At 41.8% G+C, this 19,752-nt stretch overlaps 1 protein-coding gene across 1 annotated transcript in view; it reads left to right on the top strand.

The window, feature by feature from the left end:
• Positions 1–13,911: 13,911 nt before the first annotated feature.
• Positions 13,912–19,752, top strand: part of Ttn (titin) — a 270,030-nt gene continuing 264,189 nt past the window's right edge. Inside the window, exons 1-3 of the mRNA XM_057755570.1 lie at positions 13,912–14,102; positions 16,199–16,302; positions 18,289–18,492. Coding sequence (XP_057611553.1) covers positions 16,212–16,302; positions 18,289–18,492 — 295 coding nt within the window. The 5' untranslated portion in view covers positions 13,912–14,102; positions 16,199–16,211. The remainder of the gene's footprint in view (positions 14,103–16,198; positions 16,303–18,288; positions 18,493–19,752) is intronic.

Genomic DNA, 19,752 nt, shown 5'->3' on the forward strand with positions numbered 1-19,752 from the left:
TAAAATTGTATCTCCCTATCATACCTAGAATAATGACAAGAACACAGTTCCCAGTTTCCTTCCAAATTAAACTTCAGGCCTGGGTAAACACATTGTGTCAAACTCAGATGTTATTTACATTGTTAGGTTTTTATAGGAAGAGATAACCCATTTAATTAAAGACACAGATCTAAAATGGAAATGGGATTTCTGTAAATTGCGGGGTCTGGTTGTCAGAGCCACAGCAACTCCGCAAGGGAAGTGTCCAGATTCTAGTCTAACTGACATAACCCTCCCACCCCATTCTCCACCAGTGTGGCCAGCCCAAAGGAAGTGAGACGCTGGATCCCTGTCCCCCAGGAACAGGCTGAGTGAGAAGGGTAAAAATAGCACTGCCAGCTCCCAGAATCACCAGCTCTCAAAGTGAGCCAGAGGGCAGAGCAACAGCTCTGGCTTCCAACAGACACAGCCTCATCATCCCAGTCGGCTGGCCGGGTGTAGAACATGGAACACAGCAAATGGCGGCTTCCTGCTGACTGTGTACCAGATAGCCACAAAGAGCTACCAACTGTGGTGTTTCATCACCTGGATGTTTAATAAATGCATGCAATCAATATGTTCTGATAGCCACTGAGATGGTTAAATGCTTTCCTAAAGATTTGACCTGCGTAAACAAGGACTGGGAAATATACAAATAAACTGTGTAAAAGCTGTTTAGCTTGAGTTTTTTTTTTTATGAGGGTGCCTATATGTTATTAAAGTTATTTAAAGATGAGAAAAAATGCAGTATTGGTGGCTTAGCCTTTTAAGCCACGATTCCTCTGTCTTGGCATCGTTGACGTATGGGTCTACAGTCTACAGGATTCTTCACTGTGCAAGCTGTTCTATGTGCTGTAGGATGACCAGCAGCACCCAGGGGCTCCACACACCATAGTTTTGCTGTCCCCTCCCTCAGCTGTATCATTGCAATACCTTTACTTAGGGCCATCTTTTAAGAAAACTGGTTAAAGGATACATGCTAACACAGGTTTGGTCAGGGCCAACAATCACTATTTGTTCATCAAAATTTTGAGAGTAAACTCCATCATTGTGTCCTTCGCAAAGCGATCTCAATTCCTTTTCATTCTGTAACCTTTTCTTTATCTTTTCCTCCTTCTCCTTTTCCTCTTCCTCTTCCCTTTATCCTCTTCCCCAGTCTCTTTCTCCTACTAACTGCTACTCTAGATAGCTTCATTTTAATTGAACAAATTTGTTGGGAAAGCTAAAATTCCTGACATTCCCCAGCAAAACTGCAATAATTACAATTGAAATAATTGAACAAAAGTTAACAAAATTCAGTGTTTTGCAATGTCCATCTTCCTAGGCGTTGACAGGGGAATGAGGGAAGTATCATTTTTTGACAAAGGGCCAACTAATGTTCTAAAGGTCATTTGGATTGATTCCACCTGTGTGTTTCCTTTGGTCTCCAGAAACACAGCGTCTTCTGTCTAGATAGCCTTAGATTCTTCCATGACAGAGAGCAATAATTTGACAGCGTAAGAACTTGTTGGGGCCTTTCTTCTTTGTTGTGTAAGGAAAGTAAGCATTTCATATGGTAATAATATTTAAGAGTCTCAATAAGAAGTCACTTTCATAAATATTGCCTTTATTTCACGAATTTTGTTTTGTTTCCATTTCACAAACTTGGCTTTTGACTTTTTAGTCATCACTAGATATTAGCAAAATTTTAGAAAAAAGCATTTTTTTGTGTATACTAGTACACGCTGAAAACAGGGAGTCTGTCTTTTATTAGCATTTTAAAATTTAAATTTAGTACAAGGCAAAAATTCTAAACTTTGTGTAAAGTGTACATTTGCCACCTCCACGAAAAGAGTTAATTCCATACTACACGTTGGCTGAGAATCAGGACCACCATGACTGGGTTCAAAGACAACTTCCAAGAGGAACATTCAAATGTCTCATGTGACTTACTTTTGCTTTCAGAAGAATATATTACCCAATTTTATGATTCTTTATGTTTGCTTTCCTCAGTTAAAATCCAGCACTTTGGAGATGATACATTGGCAAGATTACACCTAATAGCCATATAAATACAGTGTGAGGACTCCTGGTCCAGGAAGGATGTGAGAAGGAATAGTTTGCAAACAAGTTTCAGCTCAATTCTACTTCAAGCCATGTTCTCAGGTGCCCAGTTGATGTGGGATGTCCTTCTGTATATGTTGCTTTTATTGGTTGATGAATAAAGCTATTTGGGCCAATAGCTTAGCAGAGTAAAGCCAGGTGGAAAATCTGAACAGACAATATAGAGAGAGAGTAGGCGGAGTTCAAGAGACACCATGTAACTGTCAAAGGGAATAGACACCAGAACATTACCTGGTAAAACACAGCCTCATGGCGATATACAGATGAATAGAAATGGCTTAATTTAAGATGTAAGAGTTACTTAATAAGAAACCTGAGCTAATAGGCCAAATAGTATTGTAATTAACATAGTTTCTGTGTGATTATGCAGTCCGGGCAATCAGGAAACGAACAAGCAGTCTCCTCCTACACATAACAGATGAATAAACAGAATGCTTATTCACAAGATAATATGTACTTTTCTCTCAAAGAAAGAAAAAGAAATGGTACATTTCAGACCAGATTTTTTTGCCTCAAAAGCCAAGAGTCCTAACAAAAGTATTAGGTCAAGAATGGACTTCCCAGTATGTGAAGGAATGGGGACCAGAAATCTCTTGAAAAGGCTGCTTCTGAGTATTTACCTTTGCTTATGAAACTACCCAGAGCCCATGTCAGTGCTGTGTACCTTCCAGCCTTTTATTATATTATCTTGTTATCAATTACACAAACCATGGGGTTTTACTATGACATTTCTACACATGTATGTAACGTTATTTTGGTCATGTTCACACCACATTATCTTTCCTTTATGGCCTCTATATTTTACACATAGTATTCACAATTTGACAGTTATATCAGATATTGTATGAGTTCGTATGTGTCCACCTGTGTACACATGGAGGCCAGAGGTCAACACAGAATGTTCATGATCACTCCTCATCTTATTTTTGGAGACAGGATCTCCCCCTGAATCTGGAACTCCCGAATTTCACTAGACCGGCTGGCTCTCGGGTCTTCCTTTCTCTACTCCCCCTTTGCTGAGGTGTATGCCTCCATACTTGTTTTTTGTTTGTTTTGTGGTTTAACTAGTTGCTAGGCATCACATTATGCCCTCCAGCTGGTATAGCAAGCATCTTACTGACTGATCCATCTCGTCACCATCAACATTGAATTTTTTATTCACTAACAACATTGATGAATAATCCCAAATCCCATTTCTGATTTCTTGTGCCACAGATTCAGGAGGCTAGTGAATAAAAAACATGCTTTTACTCCGAGAGTCACATTGAAAGTTATTGTTTTGATTTTATTTATTCATTCTCTTCTTATGGTGACATACACACTGATTATCCTAGGATATTTTCCTATTTTGGTTTTTTTAAAAAAATAGGCCCAGTGAGAATGACTAAGATCCAAAGCAATGGCCATGTGGAATGGCAAGGGTGCAGCCCCAACGGAAGCCTTATTAATCATGACAACGCAAAAATGGTGCAGCCACTCTGCAAGACAATTTGACATTTTCCTAAAAATTACGTGCTGTTTACCATTTGATCTAGCACTAGCAATCCAAGGTATCTATGCAAATAAATAGAAAACCTTAGTCCACGTGAAAAAAATACTAATAGCAGCTTTATTCATCATCACTCAGATGCTGAATTCACCAACATGCCCTTCAATGAGTAGGTGGGTATTGTGGAATATTAGTTTAAGATGTGTTATATTCATTTATGCTGAGGGGTATTTGTTTAATGATGCAAAGATGTGTTGCAATTCTTTTATGTTGCATTTGTTTAATTTTGTAAAGCCGTGTTCTTTTGCCTGTATAAAACACCTGATTGGTCTAATAAAGAGCAGAACAGCCAATAGCTAGACAGGAGAAAGGATAGGTGGGGTTGGCAGGCAGAGAGAATAAATAGGAAGGATTGATAAAAGGAGGAGAGGAGGACACCAGGGACCAGTCACACAGCCAGCCATAGAGTAAGAGGGAAAAAAGCTATATAGAATAAAGAAAGGCAAAACGTCCAGAGGCAAAACATGGAAGGGGAGAAACAGGATAATTCAAGTCAGAAAGACTGGCTAGAAACAAGCCAAACTAAAGCTGGGCATTCATAGTAAGAATAAATCTCTGTTTATTTGGGAGCTATGTAGTGGGCCCCCAAAGAGTAAACAAACAAAAACCTGCAGGTGGAACTGTATTAAACCTATAACTTGGAATATTCAGCAATAAATATAAATAGTCAAGCTGCAGAAATACATAAAATCATCTTCTGTCCTGCATCACTTAGTGGGAGACGCTCTGCCTGATGGCGGCAGTGACACCCGCAGCCTGGTTTGGACTCATTTCTGAACCATGCACTTTGCTGCTGCCGTTTGAGATTTCAACTACAAACTCATGGGTTCTTTCTTCCAGTTGAATTTGCCGGCATCTCAGTTTGGCCCACACCAGAAGCTGTCTTTCTTCAAGCTGCCCATTCTTTGCTCAGAACTATGCACAAACAGCTTCCCAGTTGCTTAAGCCTAGCTATTGCCTTGTACCCATTCTCTCACATTGGCCATTTTCTTCCACAAAATAGCAGACACACGCTGTTTGTCAATTACTTTTTATTAAGTAGATTTTATGTTCTTGCTTTACTTTTAAATTTTATAACTGATTTTGGAGACATCGTAATTTTTTTAGTAGTGGAAGTAGGGCCGGCTCACAGTATAAACCCAAACATCTGTATAGGACCTGAGAATTATTAGGTTTGTAGCTCAGTCCAAGACAGATTCTGTTGATTCCTTATTGGAGACTGAGGCCAAGTAGGAGAATGAGATAATATGAGAACAGCAAAACAAACCAACAAGAGGAAAATGAAAATCCAAATAAGTAATTATTGTGCTTGAAAATGCACAACATGGTGGCAGTCTTTATTTTGTCTGTCACATATCATGGCCTTCTTTTCTAGGGCAATGTGGGTCACACACACACACACACACACACATACACACACAGTGGTTCTCAACCTGTGGGTCTCTCTCACACACACATACACACCCACATATACACAATGGTTCTCAACCCTTTTGCAGGCCAATTGACCCTTTCAAAGGTGTTTCATTTCAGATATTTGTATTATGGTTCATAACTGTAAAACTTACAGTTTTTTTATAATTGTTTACAGTTATGAAATAGCAATGAAAATAATTTATGATTGGAGGTCACCACAACATATTAGGAACTGTATTAATGGTCGCAGCATTAGGAAGGTTGAGAACCACTGGGCTAATACGTTATCTCTTATTGCTAGGTAATAGTCATATTACAGTTATATCATAAATCATCCTGGCATTTTCCTTCTCCTTAACAATTAAGATGTTAAGTGTTTTTCGCTTCAAACAATGTTAAAATAAATATATTCATATCATACCTTCACACTATGGGGCAGCCAGCCCTTTATTAACATATGTACTGTAAGTACTTCAAAATCTTTTAGTTTTGGGGTATATTGTATCATCCGAAAGTCAATTGCTCAAGGAGTCCACAGTTTTCCTTTGTAGTAGCTGAGTGTTGGGAGTTACTTAAGAAAGGTTCATCTACCTGTAAGGAGCCACAAGATTTTCTTGCATATTAGTGTAATATTTTAATTATTCCCTTTTTACTTTAGAGATTTATTCCACACTGAGATATTATCTTCTTATGAATAAATATCCAGCTGCACAGGCCTGTAATCCCAGCTACTTGGGAGGCCGAGGCAGGAGGATAATTAGTTCAAAGCCTGCTTGAAGAATTTAGTAAGACCCTGTCTCAAAATAAAAACATGAAACAAAGGTTGGGCTGTAGCTTAGTTGTAGAGTGTTTGCAAGGTTCTGAGTTTGGTCCCCAGCACATGAACCCCAAAATACCAGCTGTGCTAGCACAACTGTAATGAAGTCACCACATGTGAATTCCCTAGATCGTCTTGAATGAACGTCTAGAACACATTTGCTGGTTTTATATTAGCAATGTATCAATCCCATGTGGTTTGACTGACAGTTTTATGGTAAATTGTAATTTGGAGCAAGTCAAGTTCCTTTCAACAATCGCTTTTATTTTTTAAGATATTCCTAATGTGATAGTGTGAATGTATTGGCCCCTTAAGTTCAGAGGATGTGGCACTATTAGGAGGTGTGACTTTGTTGGAGTAGGTATGGCCTTGTTGGAGGAAGTGTATCACTGGGTAGGAGAACTTTGAGACTTTGAGGTCACATATATGTTCAAACCACACCCAGCAAGACATTCCACTTTCCTGTTGCCTTCTGATCAAGATGTAGCCAGTACCATGTCTGCCTGCATGACACCATGCTCCCTACCATGATGGTAATGGACTGACCCTCTGGACTGTAAGCTGCCATCTCAATTAAATGTTTTCCTTCCTTTATAAGAGTTGCCATGATCATAGTATCTCTTCACAGCAATAAAAACAATAACTAAGACACCTACTATTTTGTATTAGTATATAAAACTCTTTGTTGGTAGACATCTAGGTTGTTCCCCACTTAAATTTCCTACAATAAATTCCCTAAGCATGCTTTTCGTCATTTAATGTGATTCTCTATGGCAAAAGGAGAAGCAAAGCTAAGGGTCTGGGAGATGCTTTAATCCATAAAGTGCTCCGCAACAAGCTTGGGAACCAGAGCCCATGCCAAAGATGGGGTTAGTTGTACACACTTATAACTCCCCACTGGCAAAGTGGAGGCAATAGGATCGCTGGGGCTCAGTGGCAGACAGCCCAACTTTGCATAAGTCTCAAGTCCCAGGTCTAGATGAGAGGCCGTTTTAGATACAAGTATGGAAAACTATCCTGAGAAACAAACCAGAGGTTGACCTCTGGCCTTACACACACACATGCACATGCATGTATACACTCACACACACACACACACACACACAAAGAAAAACAGTGCTTGGCATTGCTATCTCCTTTATCTACTCTAAGCTCACCTAATAGAGAGGGGGGGACTAACTCCCACGTTCCCTGTGTCGTAATGCACTTCATGTTCATGTTTCCTGCGGCCAAACACCATCCACTAAAGACTTTCATATAAAAGTCCTAGAAACTGGTCCTGTTGATGCATACCTATAATCCCATCATTTGGGAGACAGAACAAGAGGACTTCCAGGTTTGAGAGCAAAAGCCTGTCTCAGATAAACAAGTCTTAGAGAAGTAGCCACAAAGTGGTTGCTTTGTTTCTAACATCAAGGACGGGAGTATGGCTTCTTCTTCAAAGAGCTTTTGCCTCATAGATTCCCTGAAGCAATGTGTAGCTGGTAACAGTCTGCATAACAGCTGATTCCAGTCTTCAAGGGCAGACTTAACCTTCAAGTGACTTTCTCCTGGGATGCCTGCCTCTTTTACCAAAGAGAAAGGCAAGTCCATGCCCGGTCTCTGAGGCCTAGGCTAATACCAGTATTCTAACAGTTGAGAGCATAAGCATCAAACTGGAACTGAGTTGACTTTCAAACTACAAAACATTTTGTAAATGAATGTTGCTTGTTGTCAAAGCCTGAGAGGAAATTTGGAGGCTTTAGTATTGTAGGTCCATGAACTTCTGTAAAATGTTTGAAGGTCATGCTAATCATACCTCAACTAACTGCACAGAACCCCAGGATGCCATTCAGCTTACAGAGTCAGCCTTCAGCGTTAACTTCTACAAATGCGGCCCTGAGAGAGGTGATATCAACTAATGATCATTCGTGCCTACTAGATCCTTGCTGGGGATGAAGAGGAAGCCCCACTTCTGTTCCTCGCTTCTTAAACATGCCTTGTTTCTCATTAGCCTGCATTTAGTCATATTTAGAAAGTTGTTTCTTTTGGAGGGAGGGATGTTCTTGACTTTAATAAAAAATAAAAAAATCTAAAAACAATATCAGTATCACCAATTAAGTCCCTGACTCTGACAGGCACACTGAAGGCCTCAAGGCCCCATCTCTACAAAGAAGTACATTATATAGACAGTCGAAATTCATTATTGAACAAAGCAGGCTTTCCTGGGAAGCTTGGATATTGTCCCCTGTTGAAAATGAAGGGTGTTTTGTTTTGTTTTTGTTTTGCTCAACTTCTTCAAATGCTCATCAACAAATCAGATCAACTCTAGCAAACATGGTGACCTTCTTGAACAGTAACTGGGCTGTTAGGTTTTGCCAAAGCGACGCAAACTAGAGCTACCTAGGAGGGAAGATCATGGAGGAGAAATTGCTTCCTTAGACTGGCCTGTAAGCTGGCTGGCAAAGCATTTTCTTGATTAGCGAATCCTGTGGAAGGGCCCAGCTTACCCTGGGCAGGTGGTCCTGGTTGTACTTCAAAGCCAGGTGAGCAAGCCACGAGGATCAAGCCAATAAGCAGAGGCCTCTGCGGTCTCTGCTTCAGTTCCTGCCATGAGCTGCCCCGGCTTCCTTGGATGACCGCTTGTGACCTGTAAGCCAAACAAACCCTTTCTTCCCTCCAAGTTGCTGTCTGTTGGTGTTTTGTCACAGTGTTAGAGAGCGCACCAGACCGCTTACTTTATGTTGTTTCTTGGTGTGGTTTCACTTTTCTATTTTCATTTATCTTGTGTTTTCTATGTTCTTTTTGATAAGAAACCCCAGTTCTGTTGTTGAGTGAGATGCACTCAACCCCCGTTCTCCTCTGTAAATTCTCTATTTTACCCTGTAGGACTCTCCCGTGTCTCTGAATTCCTAAGCAGGCAATGGCTGCCCTCAAGCACTTGGCTTTTTTTAAAAATCTGATTGCATTGTTGCTCAGCTCTTATTTTCTTAACTATCATCCAGATGAAGGAACTCAGGTCTTTAGTATCCCTAGTTCTTGGCACATGAAAGACACTAAGGATTCACTTGGAAAAAAGAAAAGAAATTTAATGTTAAAAATGCATGCTGTCAAATGATCAGCCCTGAAATTATATATACAAGTAACATTTTATAGACTGAGCAGGTTGTATGTATGTATGTTTAGAAATGCATACACACAGAGACACATACTGCCACCACCATCACCATCACCACCACCACCAACAACAACAACAATTAAAAGAAAAGGCTGTGAATTTGAAAGGGTGTGGTACAAGGGAAGACTTGGAGGGAGGAAAGGGAAAATGATAACTCAAAATAAAAATTAATCCATACCACAAATAGTGAAGGAAATGTAAAGAATAGTCTGGAAGCTAAAACAATCATCTAGCAAAGAAGGTAACTGCTTTACTCGGTTCAAATTAAGAGATTTAAGTCGATCCAGTCAGAAAGCTTGAGTGCCGCAAGCCTAGCGGGAAACACAGGTGCAAGGAGGGTGTGGAAGACGCAGGACAATGAGGAGCCTGAGGCTCACAGGCTTCAGAGGCCTCGCTAGAAACAAGGCAGTTTCTAGAACCAAAGACAGCAGAAAGGGGACTGTCTTTGCAGCAAGAAAATGGCCACAAGTAGAAAAGGGTTCTAGTCCATGCAGGGTTGCGGGTTATGGATCTTGGAAAAGTTGGGGAGGAGAGAGACAGTGATCAAAATACACTGTATGAAATTCTCAATTTTTGAAATGCTACAAGCCAAGCAGGAGAGAAGACACTGGTACCCTAAGCTGGCTTCTTCCAGCACTTGCCATTGGTGGAAACTTATCAGAGGCCCAGAGCTCAGTGAGGTGGGGTGATGGCAGAATTCAGGAGAGACCTTCTCAGCAAGGGTTCCCTGAAAAACCCTGTAATGATGACTAAGCAAGGAGATGTGGGGAGGTAGAAATCAAAGAGGAATTTGGAAAAGATGACTGAAACATAGAGGTCAAAACATCCATTATGTCTTGAAAATGCGCACAGTTTCAGAGGACCATAAAGCATCATGTGAGGTTCACACAGACTAAAGATGCCTATGCTTCCCTTTGTATCTGAGACAGTGGCATTGCTTTCAAGGTGGTTTTATATTCCCTTGGTTTTCGATGATCCTCTCCTTGGTTAAAGAAAAGAGTTAAAAAGCAGCCACGCTGATTGCAGTGGGTTGGTCTGCACAGCTGCCTTTGAAGGCATTCGATAAACCCCTTATTACCATCTTGGCAGGCTCCTTTGTGTCAGGCCAAAAGGATTTTTCACCCGAGGAAGGCATATATTTTGGGGCCCTGAGCCCTTAATCTCAGATGGCGTGTTTACAGTTGTCCCTAAACAAGATGAACCCAGTCACCTCCCTTCGTGAAGAGGACGTCTTGGATCTGATGGCAATCTTAGCTTCAGAGTCTGCTGATAGTGCATCTCATCTTCTCACAGTTTCCTATAGGTCGGCAGAAACCCAGTTTATTTCTTCCTTAAGATTCTGGTGTTGCTTGGGCTCTGCTTTAATCCACATTTAAATGTCATATCACCTCCTGAGGGCCTTTAGGGAAGGATATGCTGTATTACTGCGGGGTCACTTTTGAATTCTCAAAGATCTATTAGAACACACTCCTTCCATATTTAATCACATGGTGAGTTACTGATCAAATCAGTGTTGAGGAGCACCAGAAAGATTTGTCCTGTGCTGTGTTCAGCAGCAACCAACTAACCAGATAGCCATCGCGTGTCAGGTTCCCGCTGTCCTGGTGCTGACAACATCCATTCTGTCATCTAATCCTCCTGGCAGCTCTTTGAAATGGATATTATAATCCACAGCTCACAACAGGCAAATTGGAGACTCAGAGATGCAAGCAAGATGCCTATAGCCCCCCGGAGAGCGGAAGCAGGACTCCGTCCATATGGGCCTGAAGCTGGGATTGAGAAACTGAAGGACTTGACTTTCTGATGTTTGGTAAAAGTGTCAAATATGTGTAAAATAATGTTTTTGTCTCTAATATGACAGCTATGTGGATGGCCAGTGTTATGGGGTAAAGAATGATAGAAACGGATTCCTTTACTCTTGCTGCTAAAGGGACAGTCTTCACTTAAATTTCAATCAACATTACCTCCTTTCCTTTTTGTCTGACTTTGTTACTTAAGGAATGCACATATGAGCACAGGCTGCTGGACGCAGCGCTTCTTTCTCTGGGCAACTCCCGAAGTTGCTTGCCCGGTTCTACTCCCTTGTGGAAAAAGGGCACTTATCCCATGTTTCCACGTTGTAATGGTGTGAGAGCAGAAAGGACTATACCAATGCCGTATCATAGATACTATGGGACTTACTAAAATACAAACTTCCGGAGTTGAGAGACTTTTGTATCCTATGAATTACTATAAGCCCAAGCTCCAAAAGCAACATACATGTTTTAACAAAGTGTAAGAGGCATTAATTTTGCTTCTTTCCCTTGGAAATTGCTCTTGTACTAAGCACTAAACCTGGCCCCGCTTCTCAAATGGCTCTCAGGAAGTGGAAGCTTTAGTAAACGGGTCTTTGTGGTACAAAGTCGGAAGGTGGCAGAGGTGTAAGGCTAGTAACTGGTGGAGCTTCGCCTTTGCTCGAACCTCCATCTCCGTCAAAGGGAGCAGCAGTTCGTCCGTTGTCTGTGAAAACCATGTTCCATAGGAGGCTGTCTTCGTGGGCACGGGTTCTCTAGCACAAGGCTGGGCTCAAAATCACCACCCAGCTGATAGTCATTGAGTCATTCAAGAGCAACAGAACGTAAATCAAAAATAATTCAAACAGCATTTGGATTCGAGCATGTGCTTACTAAATATTTATTAAATTACATTAAATATAAGGCTCAAAGGAAGACTCATGCCACACATTCCAAAACTAAGTAGGCATTATATTTGAATTAGCAGCTGTTGGGGATTATCTGTGTGCCTCCCCAGTCAGGATCCTAAATGGAGATCTTACTGCATCAGCAAACTCCTCAGTCTGAGAAATGGCTCGCTTCCAGCAGGCTGGCATGCTACCTTCCAACTATGCCATACTTAATGGAAAAGCTAACGTGTACCATGGTGTACCAGACAATCTGATATGGCTTACAAATCAACCCTCGCCCCTTTCCATAGCAGTGTGTGAGAGTGTTCGTTAATCACCCCTTCCTCCCTTAGTCTCTTCCTTTCCTTCTGAGCATCCTATTAACAGAGGCACCCAAAGGCAAGGACCTCTATGATACTGAAAGGTCTATGAAGTTCAAAGACAGTGAAAAAACTGCAGCTTAGGAGAAAAGACATGGGACATCATGTTTGCAATAGATGATGTGTTTTCATGGTTTTTCTGCTCCCTGAATAATTGTGTTGGTCTCAGCAGAACACAAGCTCCAGGATTCTATATCTTAAATGGCTTGACATTTCCCCCTCAATAAACATGACATGACACAGAGGTACTCCACATTAGAAATGGTACATATAATATGTACACACATGCACGCGTGCATGTCCCCTACACACACACACACACACACACACACACAGACAGTCATGCACAAGTGAATTTTAAATAAATAACAAATTATTGAGTACCCCAAACAAAAAGTTCATTTATTTTCCATTATGACTGACAGATTTCCCTGTAAGATTTTCAAAGCACACAATAAGAATCTGGCCATTTGGGAAGAAGGAGGAGTTGAAACCTAGTTAGAGCAGACACCGTCTGGTGGGGGTTGGGACACGGAGGTTGCGGGACAGACAGCACCACTTAGGTAGAGGAGACAGTTGTTTAAATAAGAGCATGGTGGTGTCAGCCTGTTGATAAGGCTGCACTGAGCCAGTTGCTCGTAATTGAATCTGTTAAATGTTAATGAACTATCACTGTAGAAGTAACCGGGAGATGGGAAATGCTCAAGAAGTTAGAGTCTACTGCAAGGCCAATTTATCTCACAACGGGGAACATTTTTATTACAAACATAAGGAAACTTAACGTAAAATTTAAATTTTTAGTGTATTTTATTGATAAAAGCGTCATTCCTTTATCCACAAGTCAATTTTCTCCGCTCTAAGCAGAATTTTACAAACGCGTCGCTGAGCCACAAGAAAGGTCTTTTTGATATGATCTTTTGTATTTGAACCGTCTCTTGCTTGGAATTAAATTCAGTCCCAAAATAGCAAGTATATCATCCCCTAACCACTTCCCATTAGTGACAGCACACTGCAGAGATTAGCCGTGCAGCCGTGATTTGCCAAGTGAAAGAACCTTGTGAGGACCTCAGACTCGGACTTCCCCACGCAGAAAGGGCGATGCGTGGGTCTGTGAATATTCCTAGCCGGCAAAAATGAATTCCAGTGGAAGTGAAGAATTGCCCCATACAGACTAAATTGAAGTCTTGGGCAGACTTTACTTTTGGGTGTTACTTCCCGCAGGACTGTGACAGGGTCAGGTCGCTGACATTGGCATGACTGTTCTGTAGGACGGACAGTCCAGATGAGCTCTCTTCAAATGCTAAGTTTACAACAACTGAGTCTTCAGAGGAGAAGAAACCTATGTGTGATATAAATCTCTTCCTCAGCTGTCATGATTGACAGGTCCATTTGGTTGGGTTTAGAGGGCAGGGAACAGAAGTGGAGCCTGACTCACGGGGCTCGGCTCGGGGCTCAAGTCTGTGATTGTTTTAGAGACATGAGTCCTATCTATTGTCACATTCGGGTTTCAGAGCCACATGGGTAAAATTTTCACATTTGCTACTTACACACTTCTCTGAGCCCGTGAGGTCATTTTTAAAATGCAGTTTTATTTCTTTCGTAAAGCCTCTTCTGAGACACTAAATTTAGCGCTGCCAATCAGAGGAACAGGTGGTATGGGACACTCCCAAACCGGTCCTCCCCCATCAGGCGTTCCTAAGAGAGCCAGCCAATCACAGCCCTGGGCACTAAGGATGTGGGCCCGTCAGCAGATCTGGGGAATATAAGGGTCAGCCAGCCCCTGGCTCTGGAGCAGTCGTGCATTCCCACCTCGCCTCGGGTGTAGGGATTGCATAGAAAAGCAAAACCACACAGTCTTGACTGTGTGGTTTTGTTTTGAGGGTTAGAGGCTCACTGATTCATGTCGGAGATGGTTGGGAAAACCAGCTCTACATAGGACGTCGTTTCAGAAGCAACCTTGGGCTTAGTCCCACCCTTTTTAGGCACTCTTGAGAAGTCAGGTAAGTGGGAACCGGCTTGTTTGAATCTTAGAGCTATTTCTGATGGTTTTTCAGTCGCCGGTTTGAGCGGTGAATGTCTGTTGCTAAGGGTTTGATCTCTCTCTCTGACCTGCAGTGAGGATCTGTGTTTTAAAATTGATTTGGACATGTAAGTTTTCTTTAAAAAAAAAAAAACAAAAACTCAAATGCTTAAGCCTAACCAGCGGAGTCACCATTTCAGATTTTTAAAGTGCACTTGATATCCTAGAACTCGGGGATCTGAGATGAGGGCAGAAATATTTGCTTCTTTAATAAACGTGTCCGTGGGGAATGTACAAGGTTATGTGGCCCTGGGATAGAGCGAGGCTGACCAAGAATAGCTCTGAGAAAGCCATGAGGCATCGGCTACGCCCGATGACTTTTTAAGGGAATCAGCCGCCGGGGTATCTGTTGCGGGACAGTGGCAGACACTTGTCTGCTGTCAGTCAAGCCGGGGGGTTATTTTGGGAGCATGACATTTCAGATGCATACCTTCTGTCCCAGGCCTCTGGAAAGCAGGTGCTCCAAGAAACGCAACTCGTCTGCTTAGACAATAAGGACAGGGTATCAAGCCCATTTAGGCCACTCAATCCCAACATTTTATAAAGTCTCGATGAAGATGGAGGATTGTTGTTCAGACGATTCCAAATCTCATTATGCCTTTTAATTCAACCCTCAATCCAATTATATGACATGAGATGAATGTTAATACTAAAAAAGGGTAAGAAATAAAAGACTTAATTTCAAAACACACTTAGATTTCTCATCTTTCTGGGATTAGGTTACTAATTGTAAATGCCTGCTATTAGATAAATACATAATTATGCATTGCTTATCTAAGGAGATAGCTATTTTTAGAAGTTGCACTGGTTTGCAGACAGGAAAACTTAGACATAAAATGTGCTAACCATAAAGATAATGCACTGGACACAAGAGTTCCTCGGAAATGATTCCTGAAAACTTTTGGAGGATGATACCTGGATTTTTCTGGAGTAGAAATTGTCTTAAAGAACTTTAGTTACACTAAATAGAACACCAGCACTAAGATTATTGCACTGTAATGTCACAATGAACAAAAAAGAATTATGAAAAATAAAGAGGCAATAGAAAATTCGGAAATTGCTTTTAATGCCAGAACACTAGTCTGGTCAAGGTGAATGATTAGGTATTTATGCATAAGGAAATTTCACACATAATCTCCAAAACTGATAGGCAAAATTCTTTCTTCCACTTACAAAAGGACTTAATTGCAAATTTTACACTCATTTCTTTGTTGACTATTTCACATCCTAAAGTACAGTTCTTTTTATTTCAATGAGCATTTCCCACCAGCCCCCCATTATTCAGTTTGCTTATTGTTCCATGTTAACTCAAGTCAGCATTTTTATTTCAGATCTATAATATATTTGGACTTATTAAATATTTTTCCCTGGTGATTATTTCAGCCACATTAATTGTGCCATTGCATACAATGTACAGACATGTTAGGACGCTGTAAGCCTGCTTTGCTGTTGAAGAATAAAAGGCTTATGGCTGTGAAAATCCTTGCCAACACTTTTCACATTAGTGAAAGGCTTCCTCAGTACAGATGTTATCATCTGGGGGCCGATTTTAAGCAGTGGGCAGCGCCTAAGGCAAAGCCCCCTTGTAACATTGGCACTGTGGTAAGAGCTGCCCAGGAGGGAATCCTATGCTTACATGCTGTGTTGGTGCAAAGGGTACAGAAATCACACCTTGTCTCTGAAAGCCCTGGGCCATAGCTTGGTTTTCCCTTCCACTCTCTCCCAACCTGATTTCCCATTTTTGGTAGGATTGGATGCTCCTGCTTTGACCACTAGGGGGGGTGTTCATTGCTCTGCTTGGTGTTCCCCATACCCCCCTCCCCACACACACACCATTTCCCTTAAATTAGCTGAAAGGTCAGCTGCATAAACCCCAAGAGAAGGCTTCCTATTGCTCTAGGGCCACCTATGCCTAGAGAAATCCATTTGGAGAAGCACATGTCTTTGTCTCCACCATGTAGCTGCTGAGGGGCCCTGAGGATCAACATTTTCACTGATTTTTCTTTTCCTTTTCAGAGTGCCTAAAAAGATGACCACTCAAGCACCGACGTTTACGCAGCCGTTACAAAGCGTTGTGGTACTGGAGGGTAGTACCGCAACCTTTGAGGCTCACGTTAGTGGTAAGCCATATGGATGCTTTCTTTTCTGCTCCACCTGCTTCCTCCAGGATTTTTTTTTGTTGTTGTTTTTTTTCTGTAGGCCCTGAAACCAAGTTTAAGCCCTGGTAAAATTGGCATAACACCACAGAAAGGTCATTTTAAGGGCATGCCGTTCACAGGGTGCTGACAATGTAATGACTTGAAGATGTTTTATTCATATTTATAATTCCACAAAGCAAAAATAATTAGCATTAGATTAAAATTTGCTGTCAGAATCTAGCAACTAAGTAGGGCCAAATCTGGTCATTCTATATTTGGGTTCAGCCGCAGAGCCAGCGTGACAGACAAGCGCCCTTGTGCTGTGGGATTTAGTACAGAGCTGCTGGGCAGCTAGTCTGTACCTCAGTTTCAGATGTTCCATAGGAAAAAAGATTTCATCAACTTCCCATAGGTGTCGGTGCAGTGTCTACTCATGGCAATTATTTTATTGGGTTCCTCATCTTATTATTCTAGTGAATTTAAGACCTCCCTTCTGCAATTAATGGCGAGGTGCAGTATTGTCTGCTCTTTATATTCAAAGAGTACAAGCATTTTCCCTAGAATTGCATTTGAAAGGAATTCCACTCATTTCTTTTTTGCCTCTTTTTCTTCATCACTTGGTTCAGGGATGATTCTAGATTGTGCATTACTCATAACAATTGAGGGGGAGCTATCTATAAACTATACTGGAAATAATTTCAAAGTGATCTAATCAGTCTGTCTCCTATAGACCCATAACTGGTCATGTGTGATTATATTATTAAATGATAGCCATGATTAGTTCATAATTCAGTGTATGCCTGTGGTGAATTCATTCTCTCTCTCTCTCTCTCTCTCTCTCTCTCTCTCTCTCTCTCTCTCTTTGTTTTTGGGTTTTTTATGTAGGACTTGCAATAAAGATATACACTAAAGTTTCCTTTTCATTCCTGTTTCTGTATTATGTATGAGTCTTACGTAACTGTCTAACACTTTGCAAAAATATCACAACATCACCCATTCACTATTGGTGGAACTCAGCTCAATTCTCCTTTTGCCTGATGAACTCTCAAATGATGACCTTATTTTTCTTCAAATCCTCTGTAACTTCTAAACTGATGAGAACACGCATGAAATCTGCAGGAATTCGCCTCTTTGCACAGTAGTGGGGGATGACATCTTCAGAGATTCAGAGTCCTTCCAACTGTGTGCCTTTACATTCTCTTAGAGATAGGTCACAGATGAAGCCTGATACCCACGAATTAGTCCATTACACTCTTCAGTCGCCTGTAATGGGGTGGCTCGTGTAAGGACAACACAGTGAACATTCTGTTACCAACAAGAACAGTCACAAGCATCGATGTCTGGTGCAAAGTAAACATTTCCTGAAGTAGCCGTCCAACCTCTGAACACACTAGGCTTTAATAACCCTGATACGGTTCTTAACCGTAAGTGAAGAGACTCTGGCTTCCTCTTGCTGGTCCGGCTCTCTGTGTTGTTCTGGAAGACCGGATCTGGCTTTGGAGTTAGCATGAGGGACAGCCCGTCCATGTGGGGGCATTTTTGCTGCAGTCGCATTGGCAAGGACACTGGACAGCGTCCCTGCAACTCTAGAGGAGGGAGGCAGGCACGGCCTCCTGGGGCAGGGCTGTAAGGTGGCTTTGTGCCTCTAGTCCTTGTGTTTTCAGGGTCACAATTGTCATCTTTCAAAACTTTTGCAACACTCAATGCTTAGAAACCCCTCTCATTGTTTTAATCATGTCTACTAAATGGTGAAGCTACAGTGTACCTCAAAACCCAACTCCATAAAAAAGGGGTAGGAGTCTATATAAACCACCAGGTGTTCCCGTTGGTGACTGTGATGCTGTTGCTACCACTAAACAGGGTTCCCCTCCAGCTAGCTTTAACAGGCCAGTGCAAGGTCTTGCAATAATAAGAACAGAGGGCTAGACAAGGTCCACACCAACATAAATATGACTGCTTACCTTCCAGGTTCCCCAGTTCCTGAGGTGAGCTGGTTTCGGGATGGCCAGGTGATTTCAACTTCCACTCTGCCCGGCGTGCAGATCTCCTTTAGCGATGGCCGCGCTAAATTGACGATCCCCGCCGTGACTAAAGCCAACAGTGGACGATACTCCCTGAGAGCCACCAACGGGTCTGGACAAGCGACTAGTACTGCTGAGCTTCTTGTGACAGGTAGGCCAGTGGGGACCAGCCTGTCCCCAGCCAGGACAGAGGGAGTCCAGACAGCTACACCCTCAAAGGAGGCAGCTCCTAAGCTGGAGAAAGATCCACAGGATGAATGTCCATGGCTGTGTGGGTTGTGCAATTTAATCCTCTTTGAGGATGAAGCACAAAGCAGATGAGAAGCAGTGTCTCTGTGCATATTGCACACTCAAAGTATGCTAAAGACACCCTAAAGATCTTATTCCTCAGCAGGGAGAGTTTAGAGCCTTATCAAAGAATAGGTGATATTCCAGAAATCACTGGGAGTGTCCACTTTAAAAGGCATTGCCATATTTCTGACGAAGGTGGTCTGTACCCTCAGCATTGAAAAGACTGTGCAGTAAGCATACTCAGAAAAGGGCAAATGTTTGTTCTTCAAATATGTGACACCAATTTCCCATAAAGTCATTTCCAATTACCTTGGTAGGTCTTGTCTGTCCTTGAGCTCTTAATAGGACAATCAAACACAAAGAACAAGAGTTATTCTGTGGATTACATAACGATGTCTTATACAAACTCTTGCCATGTTGCATGTTTGTTCCTGATGTCTAATTCCATGGTCATAAATGACCTAACTAGAAAGCTCACCAGATTGCTTAAGGGTGAACTTAAATATGCAATCAGAAAATTCAGAACTAGAAAAAGTATGGTAATTTAGAAACACGTCAGTCCAATCCCACATTTTATCATCGTCCTAGACCCCATGTACAGTCACACCCTTCCCTGGGGGAGAACTGGAGGTTATGATGGTCACACTCTTCCCTGGGGGAGAACTGGCAGTTAATGATGGGGGGTAATCACTTTCTCCAGTGGTGTAGCCGCTGGCAAGATGCTCTTGCTCAGTATACAACTTCGCACCCAGGCTTGAGCCAGAAACCCCTATTAAACTCAGTGGGTCATTCATACCCAGAAGTCATGATAGAGGGAGTAGCTTGTTGGGAAGGAGGGCTATAGTGGGAGAGGGATGAGGGAGAAAGGGGAATAGGATAAAAAATGGCCGAGACTAAAATGTGTGGAATCGCCATACAACTAAAAAAAAAAAAACCAAAAAACAAACAAACAAACAAAAACTAAAGAGGAGGACTCCTTCCTTTCTGCAGCACAGTTAACATGCAAGCCTGCCACTGTTGGGGCTGGCATTTTAAATGCAAGTATATATTTTGGTCCTTTTAATAGCACTCCAGTAGGAGGAATTCTTAGAATAAAGTTAAATCAATGATGCAGAAAGTC

The sequence above is a fragment of the Chionomys nivalis genome, chromosome 22 (assembly GCF_950005125.1).
Source record: "Chionomys nivalis chromosome 22, mChiNiv1.1, whole genome shotgun sequence".
NCBI lineage: Eukaryota > Metazoa > Chordata > Mammalia > Rodentia > Cricetidae > Chionomys > Chionomys nivalis.